General features: G+C 45.7%; 1 protein-coding gene across 18 annotated transcripts in view; it reads right to left on the bottom strand.

Annotated features, from left to right (window-relative positions):
- KCTD20 (potassium channel tetramerization domain containing 20) overlaps positions 1-24,086 on the bottom strand; it is a 69,189-nt gene that overhangs the window by 6,000 nt on the left and 39,103 nt on the right. The window contains exons 1-9 of one of the 18 annotated variants that reach the window (XM_026111777.2): positions 22,045-22,100; positions 20,573-20,641; positions 16,185-16,237; positions 13,427-13,530; positions 2,573-2,772; positions 1,819-1,853; positions 1,574-1,716; positions 612-714; positions 3-123 (exon numbers count right to left, since the gene is read on the bottom strand). In XM_026111777.2, the coding sequence (XP_025967562.1) occupies positions 3-123; positions 612-714; positions 1,574-1,716; positions 1,819-1,853; positions 2,573-2,772; positions 13,427-13,530; positions 16,185-16,237; positions 20,573-20,612 (799 nt within the window). In that variant the 5' untranslated portion in view covers positions 20,613-20,641; positions 22,045-22,100. Of the gene's footprint in view, positions 1-2; positions 124-611; positions 715-1,573; positions 1,854-2,572; positions 2,773-3,013; positions 3,039-11,139; positions 11,269-13,380; positions 13,531-16,184; positions 16,242-16,371; positions 16,470-20,572; positions 20,642-22,026; positions 22,115-24,086 lie in introns of those variants that run through there. The other 17 variants (XM_026111772.2, XM_026111771.2, XM_026111770.2 and 14 more) reach the window with 17 other exon arrangements.

Genomic DNA, 24,086 nt, shown 5'->3' with positions numbered 1-24,086 from the left:
ACTTAGATCTTGACATTTGATTGTGTTGAAGTCAAAGTTGATGCAGAGGTAATCACATGTGTCTCGAAGGTCTGGGATTGAAATCCCATCAGGGCAGTTGATGATCCCCGTTTTGTAATAATCCTGCAAGTAAAAAGGACAAGTTTTGGAAAAAAAATTCAGAACAGCTTGGACATTGATCATTTTCAATTAGATTTTTGTTCTGTTAACCAATATTTTTTAGCTGCAGGGGAAATAAAAAGCTCTGAACAGTAAGAACAGCCCTGTTTGTCCCTTGGCATATTCTCCTGGGTCTGATAAACTGTGAACTCGTTAAAACTTTTCCCATGATGTGGGGTTTCATAACATCCCATATGCAATATGCATTCATATGCAACCATGAGGTCAGGACAGAGCTCAGGAACTACAAGAGCATGACACAAGGTAAAAGGCAACATGAGCAAATATCTGCAATGCTGATTCATACCAAAACCCACTATAAATTTTTAGCACAACATGAAACAATAACAAAAGAATACGTCCCAGGGGGTACACAGCTGCCTGGGAGACGGATCAGCTTTGCACACGTGACAAACCAATTGGTTTTTTTCCATCTGCAAACATCATCTTACCAGCACGGTCCGGAACACAGCTGAGCTAATTCCTTCTGCAATCTCATATTCTCCCTTTTCATTCGGCCGGGTGAAGTTATATTCTCTTCCTGGTCCAAACATTCTGAACAGATAAAAGTCTACATAAATGCACAAGTAAACGTGAATGCATCCATAGTAGAAACCAATAGGTGTGCTGAGGTTAAACAAAACCAGCAGGACAACAGGTATACAGCAACTTGAAGCCAATGCTCAAATCTCTTGCATAATAAGCAAGCACAAGAGCTGTCTCAACTAAGTCCTACAATAGCTGGACTCCAAGACTGTTGCTAAAGCTGCTTCATTCTGTGGAACAAGCCACAACTCAGAGGAACGGACCATTCGACCCTGGGTCAGAAAACTCCCTGGCAAGAAAGCCCTTCCATTGAGGCTACGTAACACAACCATCGCACGCCTTTTGATCACTTGCTTTACACGCTGACCTGTGCAAAGGTCAGTAACCCAACAGAACTAGGCTGCCTTTGGTCAGAGATAGGGTGATGGTGTTGGCAGTACGGAAAATGAATGCTTCCTGTTAGCAGCTGCATCAACAGGCTCCAAAGTCTAATCAATGTTAGAAGGAATTGAGCGACTTCTCTCTTGGGAGAATATCAAAAGTTAGCAGAAGGAGGAGAATGCAGCATTATCATATTCCCTGTTCTAGAAGGGAAGCTATCAGCTGCGAACACTTGGACAGAAGGTAAAATTAGTCCACATCTAGCTAAAACTGCACATTGGTTGAAATACTCGGACCGAAGGGAGAGTGTTACCTAGAAATCTACTGACTTCCCTCTAATCATATTTTCAAGGCCTCACAGCCCAGTTTAGAACAAGCCCAACCTTAATCAGCTTATGAATATGGATGAGATCACAACACAAACAGTATGTTCTTACTCCATTTTAGCACGCATTCAACCCACCTGAAAATGGCAGAAATCACTCACCTTCCCAGCATAGTATCAGGGTGAGCAGTGAAAATCTGTGGATTCACTGCAAATCGAGTGCCATCTACCACAAGTGTCACTTTCTCTGGAGCCTGTGTTTGTGAACTAATGCTTGAAGACAAAGTGCTGCCTCCGTGGCGTTCCTGTGTATTAAAATATTCTGGCTGTCTTTTATTACCGTCTTGGAAATGACAGTTGTGCGTGTCTTCAGAGGCAGACAACATGCTACTGATCTGGGGACTCACCAGGCAAGCAGTGTGCCGGCATTCGGGATCTAAACCTAAGAGAAACAAGCAGTGTAAGAACAAAATACAATTTGTTGGAAAAGATCATTTAATACTAAAACTCCCTAGTGTAATGAGAAAACCGAGTCACACAACCAACATATGCTTAACTTTTAGGGTAACGTTATACAATGGAAGGCTATGCTGCATTTTCAAATTGAGCCAGCAGTTGGATTTTGGATAAAAACCTTCTCAACGATCCATGGTGCTTAATACCCCTTGTCAAAGCATGATGGATTCAAGGGATAAAGAGCAGGAGCACAGAAATCAAACAAGGCCAGGAAGAAGTACACCCCCACACACAGATGCCCAGTACTGACAACTACTACTCTCACAGGAAACGCGCCACACTCCAGGATAACGACTATGTCACCCTCGAGGTGTTTTTGGCCAGCAGTGCTTGATGCCTGGTCCGTGAGGTCACCCAGCTCATCAGCACAGTCCAGATGTTTTTGGTTCATCTGTTCAAGGACAACCTCGGGAGCAGCTGCAGGCTGGACAGGCTATACCCATCTTGCCAAGACAGCAGGACCCTAGACCTCTGTCTTTTTCATCAGCCTGGCAAAGTAGGACATATATATTCGGCACTCCCCAGCTGCGAGTGTGCCTTTTACCAGCATGAGCTTCCTTGGGACACTGGAATTTTCGCAAGAACGTAACACCTTGCAAAAAATCTGCCTTAAAGATTGCTATAAGGTAAACACGTTATCCTCACCCTCAGACCTCGGACCTGAAGAGGGGCTGTGACCTCCTAGCACCACATCACTTTCTTCTGACTCATGGACTGCTACAGCTATGTTTTCCACAGAGCAATTGGACTCCAGACTTCTTGACCAGCCTGTCCCACCAGCACAGTTAATGTTCATGCTGGGCCTCCGTGATGTGAGGAGCTGGCTGCGTTTCTTAAGAGAAGAGCTAGAAGAGAAAATACCAGGGTGTTAGTGTTGGAAGAAATTCCCAGGCAATGAAACTCAAATCCCGGTATCTCCTCCTGCAAGCAAAGTCCCTCAGGGTCAAGAGGCATTTATTCAGTTACTTAATTGGGCTTCAGAGAGACTTGCGATGCTAGTTATACCCTACCCTAACCTTGTGAGAGGAAAAAGGAGAGAGGAGAAAAAAAAAAAAAGATTTTAAAGCAACCAAGGGTCTATTTTACCTATAAGGCTCCGGTTTCTTCAAAGTAAGTCTAAAACCGCTGACGTCTTTAGATCACATGTGTGTTCCTTCAAATATCTTCCTGGCAACTGCCTGATCTCCAGACCACTAGAGCCCTTTAAAAACGTTTATGAATCTCTTGATTCCCAGTGCCGGCAAAACGAGCTCGGTAACTCGGCTACAGCCTGAACGCTAACATTTTCCCAGTTAACAGCCCAGGCACTGTTCTCTTCACCACCGTGAGGTTTGACTAGGAAATGCTCTGCTTCCAGTCACTGTCTTGTCTCCCTATTTCTTGATTCATCCCCCTGCTGCCACATGGTGACCACCCCCAATATTTAACCCAGTACAGTCCTACAATAAATACTCATATCCCATCGAATAGCCCCCAATATCTAACCCGGTACAGTCCTACAATAGATACTCATATCCCATCGAATACCCATGCCCGCAGCAGCCTCACGTCCATCACGCCCTGGCTCAGCCCAATACACACGATGCTCTGACCAATTCTATTCACCTCTTAAATGTCCTTTCTGCATACAGTCAGTGACATCTTTGCCCCCTTTTGGCCTCTTCACACTAAGCTAAATTCATCTTCCTTGTTCTTACCTTAAGGCCCTTTCTCTGGTCTCATGTCACTCTTTTGTATCTTCTAACAGCTCTTTTGCCTCCTTCTCTCCTTGGCCTGTTTTTTTTCTCGCTATTGCCTTGGACAAGAAACAACTCTCCAGGCTTTGAGTTTCTTTTCACTCTTTCAAACATAAAACCACCAATTTCCTCATTAACGAATTTTCTCCAATTTCCCCCCTGCAGAACAATTGCCCTGTGTCTTTCTCTCGAGAGAATTAAGACTCCAGCGCCTGCGGGTGCCGTCTCTAAAGCACAGCAAAACACCGACATGGCTAAAAACAAACCGGATAAAATACAGCATTAATAAAACAACTAAACGGCAAATCAGAGTTGGCGAGCTTTCTGGTCACGACCCGCTGAGGATGAAGGCCTTAATGAGCAGTTCAGTGGTGGGTTTCATCATTACTGGAAATCAGCGCAAGCATCTCACTCTTAATTAGAGATCAACAAAAGGGAATGGCAATTCCTTCCTGCCGTCTCCCAAAATAAATACTAAGTTGCCAGCATTATTACTTCTGTATATTTTTAGAAAATCTGTTGCTTATGCTTCATGTAATATTCATGAAAAGGAAGATTTCTGGCAGCAGCAAAACCACCTGAGAAGCTACCATACTTTTTTTTTTTTTTTTTTTTTTTAAAGGCGCTGGCTGGTAGGAACAGTAACGCGAGGGGCCTAGGAGGGTCATTTTTGTTCCAGGAAATTTAAGAGAACACAGCGCATCACTACGCAGCTCCCCCCAGCTTGGGCTGCACAGAAAAGAACGCAGAGAAAGCAAGAACTTCCAACTTTTCTACCTAGAAACAAGCTCCCTGATAAAGATAAGCTGCAAACACACTCAACTTGGGAACAGACTTTGCTCTGTGAGCTCAGAAGGACTTTATGAAAGCTTGATATGGAAATATAAGCATAAAATTTATTTCTTAGGCCTCTTACTTTCGAGAGCACTCCATCATTGCTGGTCTGCCAATAAGCTCCCCTTACATCATCTGAGCAAGCTCTTAATTATTTAATATCTTACTCTGAGAGGAGAATTTAGGCAGAGTATCAGATCGACAAGCAGTTTAGAGCGAGGCAAGCAGCTTTAGCAAGCGTTTCTCGCATTCCATAACTTCACAAGGAGCCTGCCTCATAAATGATGTTTAAATGAAGTCAAATAGCACGAAACACATCCTGACTGCGCTTTCGCAATGATGAAATTGGATTTAATGAACGTAGCAATCTGCAACTTTGTGAGCAATCCCTTTTCATCACCTTAAACTGTGAACTAAATGCCCAGACAGCTCAAGAGGCTCTGCACATCACTCGGCAGAATCCTTTACTGCAGTATCTCAGACCTCACTTCTCAGGCTTCATCAGATACCTCTACACTACATTATTTTTCCCCAATCTCTTCCTTTTTCTGCTTAATTTGCTAGATGCAATTTTTTTTAAAAAACAGCTCTTTGGCACCTTCCTTCTCATTTTTTTCCTATTACACTAAGTTCAGCATGGGTGAAAGGTGCTAAAACCCTCAGAGACAGTGGAAGATTCAGACACGTATTCTTTGTGACTGCGGCAGTTCTTAGAGGCATCAGGTCTGATTTTTCCCTCGCTTATTTTCTGGGAAGCCGAACGTTCAGCCCTGCTGATAACCAAACTTGGGCCAGGCTGATGCCATTTTCCTCCCTGCTATCCCTTCACGGCATGCCCAAACCCTGAAATGTTTTGCATTTGCAAAACAGGGGCAAACAAGTCAGCATTCTTTACCCGCAGCTGGATGGTACAATAAATTCTGAAACTAGTCATTTAATGTACAATCATGCGTACAACCCAGCAGGGAAACTAGTTTGGAGGACTTCAGAAGGCCGCACTCAAACCTGACCAGCTTACAAATGTCCTGGTTTCCTTTCATGGCTAAGATCAAGGTGGACTACCCATGGTGAGAATGAACACCTATAAATAATAATTAGCACTACTCATCTTCAAAGCTTTTTACAAATATTAACTACTCACTGCTCCTAACAACCCTGGGAAGCACTGCAGTGATGTATTTTATGACGGAAAGCAGGGACACAGAAGGGACATAATTTTCGGGCACCACTAACTAGCTAGGTGTTAGTCTAACTTGTAACATGTTCACTGCTCACGCTCCTGGCTGTGCACAATTACCTTGCGGTTAACAGGACAAATACCAGCAGGTTGCCTTCTTCCGTGAGGTCTAAATTCCTATGCATGTTTCTACCATGTCGCAAGCAAAAATGAGCCAGTCCCTCAGAAGCGACGAGCTGTAAACTAACCCCGTACCTTACTTCCCACTGACTTGTTGGGATGTTAGCTCTCAAGCAGCCTGCTGCCCAGTTTGCAGAGGAGTTGAGGGCCCACAGCTCGTTGATTCCAGCTGGATTTCGGGAGCTGGGAACCCAGGGATATCAAGCCCAGCATCGTGTTCAGCACTGAGAATCAGAGAGTTATCTCCTGAATAGCCTGTGACATTTTTTGAAAGGAAATCAGCATCGATCAAAATCATCTCTTATGTCCACCTCTCAGTATTGGTTTTGCTTGGCTCAGAGTATGTAGGTCTCTCCTCTCCCAAATATGCCGGTGTTAAAAGTGAGCTGTGCAACTAAACAAGCATCTGTCACCTGGTGTGGATTATCGAGGTGAAGTCCTCTTTGCTGGGATATGTCCTGGGCCACACTTCTGTTGTGAGAAAAGTATGGGCGTGTATTCCTATTTTTCCTTTTTTAAACACAAGCTGGAAATTAAAAATTTTATTTAACACCACATCTTGGGCAAAAACTCTGCATATTATAAGCCTTGTGCAGAGATAAACAAGAAATAGAACAAGGATCAGCCTAAGACAGAAGGAAGTGTCCTGGAACACAAAGAGGCTGGGATGATCTTCAGCACATTACCCTTCCCCACCCGAGAAAATCACAGGAGCACCCAGAACCATTTCCCAAGGCGCACGGTTCTCCCACAGCCATCCTAAGGAGCTGAATAACCTAACTTGCACAGACCAACGTAAATATTAAGTAGGTGATGTACGCAAGGAAAAGAAACTTAAAATATACTCACAATAACACTCACAGCAAAGAAGAGCCACTTAGATGCAGGGCATTTTATGATGCAAAAGTTAAAAAAAAAAAAAACCCATCAGTGCAGACTTGCTGGCTCCTAACTTTTTATTTTACTACTTGGTCCTTATCCCTACCCTTGTGATTGAGAGCCATTACAAAATAGCTCAGGCATCAGGGTTTGTAAAACTTTACAGAACTTCAAAGAAAATCGCAAAACATTGAGCAGTCAAATTCTGTTCAGAGTGGAGCTCTTTTCTGTAACATCTGCCAGCCCAGGCACCGCTTCGCTGTCATCTGGCGTGACAAGAAGGAAGTCAGAAGAGAGTAAAAATAGTCGAAGCGAGTAACTTCATCATTCAGTTTGTGAATGGCAAAGAACGATCAGCATACAGAGCAAGTGAATCAGATGGTTAGTAATCGCCCACTCTTACTAAACCACCACATAACCAGGATGACTTATATAAAACTCCAAACAACTTATTTTTAAGGTGACAACACTCCTTTAAATCGACAAAAACATTCCCATGTACAATTATTCTCAGAAATGTGAGCAAGCAGGAAACACGCATATTCAGGGTGTGCCTGACCTAATTCTACAGTCCGTACTAGTTTAGGACAAGATGTATTTCTAATATAATTGCCTTTCAAAAAGAGTTTAGCCTTGCTTTCATTTCTCAAAACATCCTTGGAACATGCCAAAAGTTTCCTTACATACAAAGGCAGAGAAACAATTAGCAATGATTGAATTCCTCCTCTGGAGAGTAGAAGGGAAACCTCGCTGGGCTGAGATAAACAACGAGAAGCATTTCCTGCACTGAAGGGTGAGCGAATCAGTACCGGCTATGTCTAAACCGCAAAACGGAGTGCAGCGCAGAGATACCCGAGCCAGGAGAGCGCCGCGGGCTACGGCTTCACGATGCGGCTCACAACAGATTTGGCAGTCCGAGGCCAGGCTCACCTAGCTGGACCAGCCCAGCACCACGGTTTTGTAAACCTGGCCTCTCACTTGCAGCAATCACTACTCATACTTTCTCTCAACTGCTCTACTCTTGGCCGTGACAAATTTCTAACCACGTAGCTCCGTTGGCACAGAGTCTTTTGATATATTGTCAATTTAGATGTTTTTCTGGAGGAAGATGGCATTTAAAGGAACAGCAGAACAGAGGAACTCGGATAAGGAAAACACTACTCAAACTTGCTACGATGAAAGATCATTTTGGCAAGTAGGCAGCAGTCCAATTTTCTAATTTTTGTAAAACCGTTATGTTTGCTCTCAGTCACCAGATGCATGCTTTCCCCAAGAGAGGGAAGGGAAAAAATGCTGCTGGTCAGCTAAGTTCAGTGGCAATAAAGATTCCCCAGGCACAGGGAAGCATTCCAGAGAGCTCTAGAAAACAAGAGAAAAATCCTACTGTTAGAAATGAAGGCAAGAAGTACAAACTTTCTGCTCCATTTAAGACTGAGAAAAGAGCTAGGGTCTCCTTCTGCAAATATGAAGGAAATCCACTGAAAACAGCAGGCTAGAATTTGTATAAATGAGATGAGGCTCAGACCTTGGAAATTTTGGCCCCAGCTTCTATCAATTCTTTTTCTACTCAAAAGCAAGTCAACAGGTCCACATTGCCAGCACTGTAGAGTTTACAGAAGAGGCATTTCTGCTAGAGCAATGGCACAGGCATAAAATACATTGATTTTCTGCCTATAGTAAACGGAGCCATAGTTCAATGAAGGAAAAGTTAACACTCTCTCAAAAAGATGGCAAAAATGAGGTGCGACAGATCTGAAGCCACTGTTATCGAACCATCTGTATCAGAGGAACACAGCCATTTTCCAGTCTAGTACCTACAATTATCTTCTTCGTTTGCCAATGTCCAATTTAAATAAAGCTTTTGAAAGAAGTGCCCAGTATTTTCTCTTTCAAGAGAAAAGCCCTATTCTTTCTAACATCACCTTCTATCACGTGCCTGCACCGTAACCCTGTTTTTTCAATTTGTCCTGACATTACACGGTTCCAAGTCTACATAATTTTCTCTGTAACACCTCACTTCGTCTCTGGACACCTAACATAAGGGTTTGCCATCAACCACCACGAATCACAAGCAGGAATTCTCTCTTTTATGCTCTGACATACAACTTTTTTGGCTCCTGCTTTTAAATTCTACTCCTGGCTTTTAGCCAAATTCTACAGTCTTTAAACTTTTTAAGATTCAGAAGGTCTCATTCATTAGCAACCTTTTTTTTTAAAAAAAAGAATTTTCCAGTTATCAAGTACAAATCTGGTTCTTCACTTACTGCTTCTCTGAAGCACAAGACTTTTTGGAGAGATCAGTTTTCTGCTTTTCCAGAAGGTGAAGTGCCATGTGTGAAATGTCACATGAGAGGAGAAGCCGGTGTCACCAGGCTGCCCTGGGCACACGTACCTTCTAGCACAGATTTGAGGAATGGATCCTATCAGAAGACCAATGTCCCATGCCACCATCTCTTATAGCCTGCAACCCCTCTGTGGTCAGAGAGCACAGATTTGTTAGCAAGCTGCACAGCGTGGGGGGCACAGAGACGGGAAAACATCGGCTTCATGGTAAGTGCAATATGAGACTTGGTAGGTCTCATGTTGCCCACTCAGTGGCACCTGTAGATGTGCCTCTATCTTAGAGGTACAACACAAAAATGCATTTATCCAACCTGCAACAGGAAGAAAAACTACCTGGAGCCTTTAACATGGTTTTGTCATCCCTGCTAATGACACTCTAGTTTCATTTTCTGCTACAGACACAAACACAACAAGACGAGAAAAAGGGTTATTTACAGGCTGAACTAGCACAGACACATCACAAAATGGTTTTCCCTTGTTATGAAATGGCTCTATCAATATACAGTGGATTCATTTTCCATCTGGCTTCAAATTATAGATGGAAAATGATGTCCAGCAGGACTGATGCAATTCAGGACAGCTTAAAAATTCTGGCAAGAGAATGCAAGACGGCTGATGAAATGCTTGATTGTTTTCTCCTATTCTGTGCATAGTGCCCCTCTGTTAGCAAAGTTTGCAGACTTACTCGTTTACTTGAGTCTTAACAAAAATCCACTGTTTCTACAAATGTAATTCAAAACTAGTCAGCAGTAGGGTTTCAATGATTTAACACTGCACATCTACACCTTGATTTAAGTATCATGGTTTGCCAGATTCTTCTGTAACTGACAGCACCTGGTTTACACGCCAAAAGCTAGCACCACTGCTAACAGCACTCACCCACAGCGATTCTCCACACTGACGGTATCGTTTCTCTTGCCAACCTATAGTCGGCAGGACTAATACATGCAGAAAACTAGTTGAGATGTATTGATTTTAAGCAACCCATTACAGACTTTTCCAAAATAGGAAAGTTATGTCATGACAGATTCTCATAAACTGAAACAGTTTAAGTGCATCCAGTAGTGTCCTACAACCGGCTGTCTCAGGAGGCAGCAACATTTCTGAATAAGGCAACAGGTTAATGCTTTGCTAGGGCTATTTCCCTCTCCATGAGGCTCAAAGTTAGTGCTGTTTAAGAGGACGGCCAAGCAACCTGTGAGGGCTATATCCACTGCTCACACTATTGGTTTGAAATCAGTCATCTGCAAAATGCTAGTTCCTGTATCTCATCCTTGTAAAAAGCATCCTAACACATATATAGTAATGGCAGCTTCACTATAGCTGCCTAACTAAATTCAGTTAGCAATTTAAACACAGCTAGCCATGCCAATACAGAATATATACCTCCTTTCTAGCCAGAAGGATGCGGTATATGGATCTGACCATGGTAAGGAAAAAAACTAGTAAAAGATGAGCTGCTCCTAATATAAGCAAGACCTTTTATCTACTTCTAGAGACAGGAAAACAAATGTTTCCCTTCTAACATATATCACACTGAGCTAAATGAATACAGTCTCAGGGCAGGTGACATCTGAGTTAAGCTTTGTATTCACTTGTGTTAGATACACCTACAACTTCTTATACAAAAAGCTTCTTTAACAGGAGCAATAGCAACAGACAGTTTTGCCCTGTATTCTCTGTTCCACCATTTACTGCAAAGCTACTCGTGAAAGCTAACAGGAAAAAAATGTATTTCACCAACATATAAAAATTTTATCCCTTTAGATTTGAAAATGCTATTTTCTTTCTCAGTTTTTCTTCTTCAGCAATTATATCTTACTTTGTTTCAAATGTGCACCAATTCCTACATCTATACTACAGAAGCTAAGCAGTTCAATTCTAAGCTATACAAAAAAGCATAACAACAACAGTATTTCTGAGAAGACTCAAATCCCCAATCCCAAATACCTGCAGCAGTCAGAACTGCTGAACAGAAAGAAATCTCCCACGTTTCTTACGGTAACTCTGGAGCAAACCCTCTGCCAAGCACTCACTCTGAAACAACACAACTCCTTACTTACTGGCGGCTCATATGTTCTCAGTGCTACCAACACCAATATCCTGAAATCCTCCTTTAATAGAGGGGAAGCACTAAGTCACAGCAAAGCTTCAGAGTTTAAACTGTTTGTGCGGCAATGGTCACTCCTCCAAAACCCAGATGTCTGATTCATGTAAATATTTCAGTTTAAAAGTCCCCCCTCAACGCCACTGATTCATGAAAGGTTTGCACATAAAAATCTGTATGCTAACAACTAGCATTATTTTAAGCCTCCTATTTTAAGCAAACACAGCCAAATCTCTCTCCAGATTTCTGGTTCAGCTTGCTTCTCCAGGAATAGCCCAATAGAAAAGGTGTAGTTTTATAAACCCTTGATGCTTCACGGTTAAGCATGCTCCTGCCATTCATCTGCCACATAATTCCTTTCTGCCTGCATAAGGGATAACTATTAAGTTTTCCAAAGCACCTGAATATGTATTTAACCACGTGCATGTGAATTCCAGTGTCCAGAAGACCTTGGACTAGGGCCCAAAGATAAATTTACAATAACCGGGGATAAAAAGAATCCTTTCGATATGTCGGTGCCTCCGCTGATGCATTGCTAACGAGCCCCATATACAAATACCGGAGTCCCTCCGAGCTCTGATGCCCATGCACAGCACTGCAGAGGCATTATCACATTTGGCCTGGGAATGTTACCCTTTATAGTTCAAATCTTAAATCAATACATTCTGCTGCTCTTCACGCTTCTCTCTAAGATATCTGGATTGCTCAGAGATGGCTCCAAATGCAATTTCACAGAATAGGATTAAACTCCTACTGCTTAAATTAATGGTAAAAATAAATATACCATTTTAAATGTAAATATAATCTGGGGAGGCAGGAAGCTATTTTTATCCTGACTCATGCCAGTGACAAAGTGTTTGTGTATACTGACACAAGTTTTAAAGTCTGAACATTACATAATACCCAACTACATTAATGAAAGATGCATTAAGAGATTTCTTAAACAACCCAGCCTAACAAAATCAAGTTTTACCAATTTGCTAAGTAACATGTTTGCTCTGTCCATAAGTACGACATATCACAAGCACTCAGTATTACTTTTGCTTTGGGGGCAAGCTTTTAGTTCTTTAAGGCCCAATCATCTGGTCTGTCTGCTACAAAGTACCTGTAAAACAACCAGGTACCACCTTCAATAAAGCCCCCATAGCCTGTTAAGGAGGAAGGGGGAATATAAAGAAAAAGCAGCAGTCTCTAATCACTAGGTGCATATCGTCCCACACAGGTGAGATGAGTTATTAGCATTTAGCCCTATTAAAACTCCACATAGAGCACACAGGATGTTCAAGAGCAACTTTCAACACATTTCAGCACTACCCTGTTTGCTTTCAGTATAGTAACCTCCCTGTGCAGATCCCTTTGAGATCAGGATCAGTATATTAAGAACGAGCATATTCTGAAATACATAACAGGTTTAATGACTGGATTATTTTATAGCAGAATATCACTGGAGAGAATATTCAAAATAAAACAAAATTGCCCTCCTCACTTACTAAGCTTTAGCTCCCCACTGGAAGTTGCTCAATGTTTCATCCACAACACAAAGCACTTACTCACTTTGACTCTTATTTTAGAAAGGCTGCGAGCAGCTTAAAACTCCACCTTCCTTCTCTGGAAAGGATCCCAACAACTAACTGCTAACTCATTCCCATCTCATCTGCTACAACTCTAACTGCCATTCATTTTTAACCAATTACATGGCAGCAGCTTCAGAAAACTAACAACAGAAGGCAAATTTTTGAAAGCTGAATGCTGTTACTGTAGCTATTCACTAAAGAAATCTCAGAATAACAGAGCACCAAGAAAAACAGGGAAACAGGATATTGTTTAATGAAATGCTGTTAGTTGGAAGTGTCCTGTCTTGAAAAAAGGCTTCATCTATACTGCAGGAGTTCAGTGCTTATAAATGTACCTGAATAAGCTCTGCTACACCTACACATCTCTCCCCCGCCTCTGTCTCGAGGCCCGAAGGCAGGCTGTACCATGGGGATGGGGAGAGTGCTGGCTGCAGCTGGGCCATACCGGTGTGCGATGCGGTCCCAACAGCAGCAGCACCGAGGAACAAGCTAAAGCTCAAGCTTCATAACCCAACACAGGAGTCAGGACAGATCTTTAACTGACTTCAGTATGAGATGGGATGGCATGGGATGCCTGCCAGGGTAATTATCTGGCATCCCCACCAGCCATTGCTGTATCTCACCAAAACAGCCATCAGGGCAAGAAGCTTGAAGCTGAGATGAACCTACAGCTCTCCTGTCCAGCGGCGGGTCTGGAACGCTTCCCCACGAGCCGAGGCACAAGCTAAGCGAAGACTAGCAGTGCCGTCAGTAGAAACGATTGTCCGAATTCTCTAAATCAAGCAAACAGGTTGTTTAATACACATTAACACAGAGACAGTAACAAAAAGCAAAACAAACATAAGGCCTATGTTAAAGAGTGGGGCAGCATTAGCAGACTCCGCAAGTAATAATACAGTAATCCTGCACCAAAGTAAACAGAACAGTTTTATTTAGCACAATTGCAGCTCTTCAGCAAAACACATCTCAATTTATTTTGAGGCAGGAGTGGGGGCTAAAACTTCAGCTGGATAAAGCCAATCATTAGTGCTATGTCTATGCCAGCAGAGGACTCGGTACCTTATTTTTAAGGGCTGAAAAACATCTTGCTCCAGATTTCAAAATAACTAAGGCTTACTATGGTACATTGGCAAGACACCTCTTGCTTTGTTCACATGGCTGGATAAACATTTTACATGTCAAGCATATAAATAACTAAGACTTTCTAGGAATATTGCATTACATCGTGACTAATATTCTTTCACAAAAATATTTGGCTAGTATCATAAGTTTCCACAAAATTAGCCAGCAACTGTAGCCATATTTTGTGGAAGTTAAAAAAGGGAAAATTCTACAAAAAATGCAAAATTGAAAAGGCAGAGACGATGCCTATTTCAACACACATAATGAGGTGTTTGTGTAGAGGAAAGGTGCCCATTTGGTCTCCGAACAGGGCTGCTCTTGGAAGTGGAAAGTTCTAAAATTGAAGTGTGTTTCAGACCAGTCCACTCCAGCTAATTTTTAATTTGACACTGGTCAACATTACAGCCTATTTTGTGTTTATCTCAAAGACAGCAGCAGAAAGAAAGGCTAGGACTTTTTTTTTAATTAAAGAAACCATCTTCAAAGTTGGTCCTTATGAGGAACATTCTGCTCTTCTGCCTAATAATGAGATGGATTCACACAAATTAGCATATTTCAGTATCAGAGCTTATATATGATTGTAAGAGATCTTTAATAAGAAGACAGGTTTTACAGCAGAGCCTGCTAATTAAGGGGGGCTGGTAGTGTATAAAGAAGCTCTCTCTAACCCTCGGATTTTGATTCAATCCAGAGCAGAAGGGACCAAAAACCTGACGTTTTAGAGCTCTTGCAGAGACCGCATGAAATGAGTTTGATAGTTTCAGTCTGGCTGTCAACTAGGCACCGGCACTTTACAGGAAGCCACCATCACTAAGTGACTCTCTCCGCGGGTAAATCCAGAGTCAAACTCAAGGAGTTACAGCAGGAAGCTCAGCACACAACACCTGCGGGTGAAGGCTCCTTCCAGCCCCTTCTGTGGGACACAGCAGGACCAGCACTAGGGTGTTGGGATGCCAATTGCTACGGCTCCAACTCCTACAGGGGATAAATAAAGCCTTTAAGCTCTAGAGCGCTCAATGTGGCTGGACCGAGTTCACAGGAGGTTTTGTTTTGAATTGTTATTTTTAATTCAACTGTGACAGTCTCCTAATTAAAGATAACACTGAGCGTCTGCAACATGCATGGTGAAAGACTGGAGAACAGTCCATTTTCTGCACCAAAAACAGTTGCATCTTTCAGAAATGCAACAGATCCACTCTACAAGGGACAAAGGGGTATTTCTCATGGTTGTCTGCAACACCTTTAAAACAGTTTTGAAACAACTTGACAGAGCAAAGCTAGGACAGACACAGACACACTATAGCCCTGGCATATTAACAAATTTTCTGGTAAACAACTGAGTTTCAAAAACAGCTTTGAAGAACAGAGGCTCACCCCATGATCTTGGCGAAGAACATTTTGTAATAGCAACGTAAGGCAGATGGAGTACCATTTAAATATAGCACAGCTCTAATACACTAAGCTCTCCGCAGCTTTATAATTAACAGTAAACAGAAATGCAGTTTCCCCCCTTTTTCTGTCCAATACCGGGTAACACGCATAACGGGACTGGTTTCACTTCAGTATCTCGCACAGCACACTTGAAGCTAACCATCTCAACGCCAACTGTTTATCACTGCTCCTCGAGTCTGACGGCAAAGCTGCACGTAAAAGCACTTCCTCACTGTCAAATATGTTAATTTAGGCCTTTTTGACTGCACCACATCATACAGCTCTGGGATGGGACTACCATCTCCAGCAGGCAGGGAGCAATAACGCAAGGCTGAGTCAGAGTAACCTTTTCAAACCACGCCGCAGCAGCCTGAACGGCACGTCTGACCTCAGCCCTACGTGCACATATGAAAATACACAGGCTGCTACAGGGAACGGGGCAGACACATGGCAGAGTCCCAGATGCAGGACCTGAAACATCGACTGTTCTGGGAGGTGATAATGAGAAAGCTCCTATCCTACCTGCTGTTCACAAATGCCCAAGAAATTTGCACAACCAATATTCTTCTCCATTAGCGCAGCATCAAAATCAATGCCTCGAATAATACTAAAAAAGGTTTTAAATTGCTGTGTGGTACTGCTTAACTCAGAGATAAGCAGTATTAAGGGTGAAATCTGAAACCTGTCTAGTCCAAAATTACTCAAACATTAGCTAATTAACACACTAAGTTTCTATGGATCCCACAGAAACTGTGGAGATTAACAAAAATGGGTGCTTTGCAAGGAACCAGTTCCCCCGACAGCCCTAGAAGCTTTGAGCTTTTGAACTGCTTTGTTTTAAAACTAAATCATTTAACAAATGTTCTTGAATCACCTGATTTGAAGATGACTGAATCATCTTACGGTTCTCCATACGTGCAACCCAGCCTATCTGAAAGGAAAAGGAACAGAGTCAATACTGTAGAAAACATCTTTTAGAAGAAAAAAGATCATGCTCACATGTGTATTATAGAAATTACATACATGTAACTGTCAAACCATAACAGCAAATCTATACTTACTGAAATTTAATAAACTATGTTTCTTTCCTCATTCTTTAGTTGGCCTCCTGAACAAGGTTACGACAAATGAGGCAAACAACAACTGACGAGAAATTCCCCAAACTCCCAAAGACTGCTTCCCACACTGAGTAAGTCTTTATCTTATTTGTATAAAGGTCTTTGCTATCGTAAACTTCTATCTCCTGAGCCTTTATCAGTCACTAACACCTGATGAAGGGCAGTCTTATCAAAAAGCATTAGATTACAAGAAGGTTTTCAAATGCCTGCCAAACATTCATATCAATGGACTAGGGAATTCATTCATAACTATTAACTGCTACAGCAGATAATGTTCCAGGCTGTAGTAACCTTTGCAGTGGCTAGAGGTTACATAATACCATGAGTTTTAATCCGCTCAGAAGAAGAAATTAGCCAGCTTTCACAAAGGTTAAAGCTTCCTTATTCTCTGTTTTCCTCCTTATTTGTTCCAGTTATGTTGATCTAGCAGATGACATCAACCACACAAACTGGAAGAGACTTGTAAAACTCACCCCTTCCTTTGCAGCCCTACTAGAAACGCCTACGAAAATGCTACAGCCATTGCTATAAAGCAGCTCAGAATAGTCTCTCTCCTCCTGCCTTTTCCCCCATTCTCCTCCTCTGCAGACTTTTCACTCCAGTTAGGCTAAGGTATCAAAACATACAGAGAGAATATCAGTCACTCAAGCCACAAAATAGATGCACTTTCCTACAAATACCACTCAGGAAAAATTCAGTGATTATTAAACTGAGAAAATCTGCTGTAGTTGGGGTGTGTCCTTAATCGAGGCAGTTAATAGGACAATCCAAACCATAACATGGACTTGCAGATTAATTTCAGGAAACATGGCCAGCTGTCATCCCAGGAGAGCAGAGCCACTGGGCTGGGATCCAAGAAATCCAGCTATGCTTTCTGACCTGGAATTAATTTTACTGAGGAAACCCTTCATCTATAAAATATGGCCTCGCTATTTTTGCATGCCTGATCTTTCAAAGCTACATAACCAAAACTTTATTTACAAAGAATATTATCAAACAGCAGTGAAAACTAGTTATTATATATCATTTCTTACTGCAGTCACAAGAGCAAGCTGTCACCAGACTTGTACATTCTTGCATTTCTCTGTTGTTATGAGCATTAGGCACATGGCTCTGTTCTGCTATTTTATGGCTGCCAAGCTGTACTTCCTTCTGAAAATCCTCTCCTCTGATTCAATGGAATAAATGACTGCATCCCAACACACAGGTCAAGGACACAGCGCTACTTTATGAGGGCTAATTGGCAATTGCATTCATTTTGCAGTTCTTACAACACATGCTTTTGCCACTGAAAATAACCAGTTTCAATCCATATTATTTCTGCACATCAGCTACAAACGCAGGCCTAACGTGCAACTACACATTTCTGTTTTGATCCAATTTCACTTGCCTTTTTTGCTTCTTTCATCTATTTTGCTATTGTGTCCCACACGCATTTTTATTCTCAGAATAAACTGCTGACTAGTTTTCCAGTCACTCTGACTGCAGGATACTTCTGACCTGCTCCAATTTTGAGCTGACAACTGAACCACAGCTGTACTAATATTACTATATTTGCTCATTTCGTAGCAAAATCAATGGAATGACTGAACATTCCCACAACCGGCAGCAATCAATGGATGAGTACCACTTTTAGCAGCTAAACATAACAACACCCTTGAGGGTTTTTTGAGGGCAAAAGCCAGAGAAAAAACAATCCCACAGTCATTACATAAGAAATCACTGAATGCTGAACTTCAGTGACTACAGCCAGTGCCCAATGCCTCTTCTAAGACTCACAGCCATTGATTTTGCTTCTGAATTTCATGTCCACCCTCATGAAACAGCAGCCTCATCAAAAGTCCCCTATCACAGGCTCTGAAAAGTGAATACATGGACCAGAAATATGGTCCCTACTCAGGTCAGGGTTCTGGTCCATCAAAAGAGAACAAAACATGACCACAAATTAGAATTTGAACAAGAGAGGGGAGGAGAAACTCTGTCATGAATGCTGATGAAACCAGACACAGGGAAGGCGAGTCCTAGGATTTCTGCTGCTTTCAGCATCTGTAATTATTTCCTTGTAATAGACACACACACTCGTGTGACAGCCCACTTTCCTCTGCCTTTGTGGTTCTGCTACATGACAACCTAAGCTACTTTAGTCAACAGTCCTGCAAATGAATTGCAGTTCACACAGTTGCTGCAAATTAATTCCACTCACCAGGTGCCATATGTCCCAAGCAAACGAGGTTGGGATTAAAAAAACCATTTTTTCCCCACTATTTGTAGGTCTGAGACTAGAGGGCGCAATCCTAAATTCTGGCCTTTTGTTATAACACCTTCTCCAGGAAGCTGGACATCCTTTGACCATGAAAACCCTTGCTCCTTGGTCTCACATTACATACACACGCATCCCAGAGCTCCATATTAGCTGTGGCCCCCAGAGCCTCTCTGTTTGCCTGTGGTAGGAAAAGGAAGGTGCCAGACTCTGCAATAGCAATCGGCCACAAGAATTTTTCATCTCAGAAAATAGCATTTTGGATATTCCCACTGCTAATCTGCATTTGTGTGTGTTGCGGCTCGATGGAGCCCCTCCCATAGGTCCTCCTTACAGGCAGCAGTGCTTGCTTTCCCTTCCCCCAGGGTAAAACAGCCTTAAGCATGCCCTATTTATCCCGAAGCACTGAGGTCCAGATTTGTCTGATCTGAGCTGCCTAGATTATGAGTCTGAGCTTCTCTGTACAGACACCAGCAAGAAATAAGCATCCAAAGGCAATTCAGCTCATCAGAATGCAAATGGGATCAACCTGGGCTATGGAAGCTGCAATTCAGGGATTTTTCAGAACTGGGAGGCTATTGAGTAGGTAACTCATACTGCAAGGCTGCCCAAGGCAACAACAGGTAGCTAGGAGGGACTGCACAGGAACATGCTATTTCAGCAGCTCCACAAATTCCTTTCACAAGTTAATTAACTATTGAGGCGGCCTGTGATCATGCAGTGACTTTCATAACAGCATTGCAACTTCATGATGCAATTATTAATACAGTATTGCTACTTCCAGTTGCTTTGCCAATATTCCATTATGGTCACAGCTTTTGGCAAAAGGAGGCTAAGGTCTAGTTAACTGCTGTACAGCACTGAAGTCTCGCATGAAATTTATTACAAAGGGTGAAGTATTATTTATCTTTCTCTATACCCAGATTTTCTACTTGCAGGTTTTCCAGCATATCAGGTGTAATTAGAAGCATTATTTTTAAGTGACCTTATACTCTGCTTCCTTTGACTACACTGTTATACCCCCAGCTAAACACCTGGCTGCCTGTGGTAGATACATGCAATGAGTTCAAGTTGAGTTCAAGTGACAAACACATCCTAGCATGTCCCAAACTTTGCACTGAAAACATCAACTAAAGCTAGACACAGTTGTTACTTCTTATGACCTGTAAAGACAGGCTGGATTGCCACGAAAAGAAAAGAAAAAGTTAAAATATCCTTCACAGAAAACTAAAAGCAGGTGGCTAGGAAACCTCTCAGTTTCTGAAGAGGCAAGACTGAACATGCTAAAGATGCTACAAAGGCATGGCAAAAACCTGAAGAAAGACTACATTTACTATAAACCAAGAAGGTTTCTCAATCCTGATGGTTAAAAATAAGTTTGGAGCCAGGAAATGAAGATTATTGCTGCATATAGGCCAGGTAAAGCTAACTTTAGTGCACAGAAAAAGCAAAGTGTTCTATATTCATTCATTTTATACTCCACATATCCAAACTTGGCCACACTAACGGGGATCTTAGGTTATATGTTTCTTTTAGCAAAATTATGATCAATGATGCAAATGAGACTTTTTTTTTTGAGGCTCTGGTCTTAACATATTGCCTTCCACTCAGAACTGTCACAAAACAATTTCAGAGAAAAACCTAACACTTTCCCTGCTTGCAGTTACATGCAATCTACATCAAACAGCCCAAACATGTTTGCCAGAACTTGCTTCTTGACACTGCTGAGTGGCGCATAAACAACAATTTTGGTCCTTTTGACTCCAGCTTCTTCCAAGCAGACACCTGTGGCTTGACTGGGCCCACTGAACTCCACCCAACTTCATACAGAACAATTACAAAACAGAAAGTTTCAAGAAACAAGTCTACTGGGTGAATTCCTACCCAGAAAGGTCATTCTTTCCAAGCTCCAAATGGAAAACATCCACTTCAACACTAGCAGCAAAGGCAGCACTGAAAGAGATCAAAAAAACATTTCACATGGTGCAGACAAGGTAAGCCTGTCTTAAAACACACATCAGTTTAGCTAACTCAGCACACACCTATTTCTGTTAGAGTATGACCTACTTCACTAAAAATGCTTCTATGAACCAAGCGCAGAAATATTTATAACCCATCAATCCAGGCGATTCCCAGCATGCAATCCCACGGAGCAGGCACAGAGGTGAACAAGGACACCTTGAAAGTGCAAACTGGCAGGTTTTCACTAACAGTCTCCTTCCAATGACCAGTTCGTGATTGCCAAGAGTGCCAGCAAGGACTGCGACTTTGAGAGGAGGATAAGGAGCACGTAGGAAGTACAGGTAACTTTTCTACCTTAACCTACTGCTACAACCAGCCTTGGTTTTACAACAACCCTAGCAAAGTCGCTCAAAAGACTCTCCATACAAATAGCTGTATACGACCTCCCAAAATGATTAGCATTATTATTACCCTTTTCCTGAACAGCTTAAGGTCACCGAAAAAGCAGTGCAGAGGAGAGGCTCAGAGACAGCAGGAAGTCACAGGGCAGAAAGGGACCTGCAAGCAGGGGCAGACCAAGATCTCACCTGTCCCTCCTGCTGAGGGGAAAATCCCACAGCCCCTAGAAGCTCCTGCTCCCTTTCAAAGTGGGCCAGGAAGGATGGAAGAAAAGGGAAGGAAGGTGGACTCAAGCCCAGAAATATGCTCAGTAATAACAACACACAAGCCTACAACCCCAGAACACACGTAGGGGGACAGTTTTCCATTACAGGGGGTCACAGGCAGCAATCTCACACCACAGAGCCCTGCAGAAAGAGGGACTGTGGGACAGACACAGAGGACACAGCATGAGCCCCACAGGCCCCAGCTCCACATGCACAGTGGGGAGAGAGGCCCCAAAGCCTCCTCCTCCCTCCCAAGCACACACAGGCCAGGGGGAGGCACCCAGAACCCCTCAGACCACCGGCCCCCGACGCGCTCTCCATGCCAGAGGGCACCGGAGGCCCCCACGGTGGGGGCAAGGACCCCCCGGATCCCCCTAAAACACACAGAGGACAGCAGAGGCCCCTTGGCCCCATCGAGGCCCCCCCAACGCCCCCAGGGAGCAGGAAACCCCCCTCCCCGGCTCCGCCCGCCCCCAACGGGGGCAGAGGAGGCCTCACCGACCCATAAGCGTCCCTCAAAGCACAGGGGAGCCCCCCAAAATGGCCGCGGGGGGGGAGCAGGGAAGGCCCCACAGGGCCCAAAATGGCCACGGAGGGCTGGGAAGGCCCCCCCAGGTCCCCAAACGGCCGAGGGGGACAGGAAAGGCCCCCCCGGGCCCCCGACGGCCGCGGGGGGCAGGCAGGGCCCCCGGCAGCCCCCCCCCCGCCCACCTTTGAGGCCTCGCTCACCGCGTCCCCGGCGACGCCGCTGCTTCCGGCGGGCGGAGGGTGGGGACCCGCCTCCAAGCCCCGCCTCCTGCCCGCCGCCACCCGATTGGCCCCGCGGGCCGAGGCGGCTAGCCAATGAGGGCCGAGGGATCGGGCGGGGCGGGGCGACGGCGGGGTAGTGGGCGGAGCGGGCGGGGGAGGGCGGGGCGCCGCCGGGGGCACGCTCGTGTGCACGCTGGTGTGCAGGCAGTCCTGTGCACACCTACCGGTGCACACCGCCAATGCACACCTCCAATGCACACACCCGCCTGTGCACACACCCGCCTGTGCACACTCACCTGGATGCACACTGCCGTGCGCACCCTCCTGTGCACACTCCCCCGTGCACACTCCCCCGTGCACGCACCCCTGTGCACACTTACCTGTGCCCACCTCCCGTGCGCGCTCCCCCGTGCACGCCTCGCTGCGCACGCCCTTCTTTGCACGGCCCCAGCCCCGCTGCAGGAACATCCGCGCCGCACCTGGACGGCCCAGGCTGCCCCGGGGCCAAGGCCCCGCTCCAAGGGCCGCCTTCCCCGCCGGGCAGGGGGACGCTTCACCCTCCGAGCCGTTCCGGGGGTGTCACCTTTGCAGGGGCGCGGTGACAGCGGCTGCTGCCTCTCGCCCGTGGGGCCGCAGAGACGAAGGGGACGCGCGGTCGCCACCGGGCCGGCGTGGCTGGCACCCCCGGCGTGCTGCAGGGCCGGCCGGGCCCCGGGAAGGGGCTGGAGGCTGCGCCGGGGGGGCCTCGCAGCCTCCCTCCTCCTTGCTCCCAGCCCCCGCAGCCCAAACCCTCACCCATCGCTACCTGCGGCTCGGGTGCCACCGAGCCTGCCCGGCCGGTGTGGCCGGCAGCCCCCGGGGAACCCTCCGGCAGCGACCCCGGCCCGTGACTGGCAGCGGCTTGCTGGGCCTCGCTGCGGCCCCCGGTGCCGCCCGGTCTCTCCTGCGGGCCAGGGACCCCCGGCCCGGTGAGGGGGCACCGGCGCTGCCCTGGTGCGGGGTCCCCCGGGGTCCTCGGGCAGCGCCGCCCGCCCGCGGAGGCAGCCCCCGGGCGGAGGCACTGGCGTTGCGGGGCCGCGGGCAGCGGCCGGGGGGGCCACGGGGCCGGGGCGCTGCCTGCCTGGGCTCCGGCTCGTTTCGATTTCGTTTCCTGGAAGGATCGTGCCGAAGCCCGGAGCGGCCGCAGGGACGCGACCTGCCCGCGCCGGGCGCAGCGCCGAGCACCGAGGGCAGCGCCGGGCACCGGGTACCGGGCCGAGTATCGGGACAGCTCCGAGCTCCGGGGGCAGCGCCGAGCACCGGCGGCAGCGCTGGGCACCGGGGGCAGCGCCGAGCACCGGGGCAGCGCTGAGCCCCGGGGGCAGCGCCGAGCACCGGGGGCAGAGAAGCACCGGGGGCAGAGAAGCACCGGGAGCCGCGCCGAGCACTGGAGCAGCGCCGAGCACCGGGGCAGCTCCGGGCACCGAGGCAGCGCCGAGGAACGGGGTCAGCGCAGCCCCGGCGGCAGCGTCAAGCACCGGGGCCGCACCGAGCACCGGGGCAGCGCCGAGCACCGGGGCCGCGCCGAGCACCGGGGCAGCGCCGAGCACCGGGGCCGCATCGAGAACCAGGGCAGCTCCTGGCACCAGGGCAGCGCCGAGCACCAGGGCTGGGGGAGCGCAGAGCACGGCTGCAGGCAGCGGCGACCCACCGCCACCGGGGATGCAGGTAAGCGCCGCCAGCCTCACATCCCTGCCCGAACTGCCTCCAAAAGGAGACGAGGGCCCCCGAGGTGCACCCCATTTAGGACCGACCTGTACGGTGCTCTCACACAGCCACGATTTCTTTTTACCCTTTTTGTTTTCAGCTCCCCACTCTAAACCATCCGGGACAATATTTCCTCTCGAAACAAGGAAATACTGTCTGCGTCTCAGAAACATGCATGGAAATGGCTAAGCGGGAAAGAAAACCAACAAAACAAAATTGGTGCAGTCGCCAGAGTTAAGAGTTCTCTCTTATTCCCTAGAAATCTTTAGGAGCAG

Source organism: Dromaius novaehollandiae, chromosome 27, assembly GCF_036370855.1.
Source record: "Dromaius novaehollandiae isolate bDroNov1 chromosome 27, bDroNov1.hap1, whole genome shotgun sequence".
Lineage (NCBI taxonomy): Eukaryota > Metazoa > Chordata > Aves > Casuariiformes > Dromaiidae > Dromaius > Dromaius novaehollandiae.
Note: the sequence above shows the minus strand (reverse complement) of the source record. Positions and strands in the feature narration are given on the sequence as shown.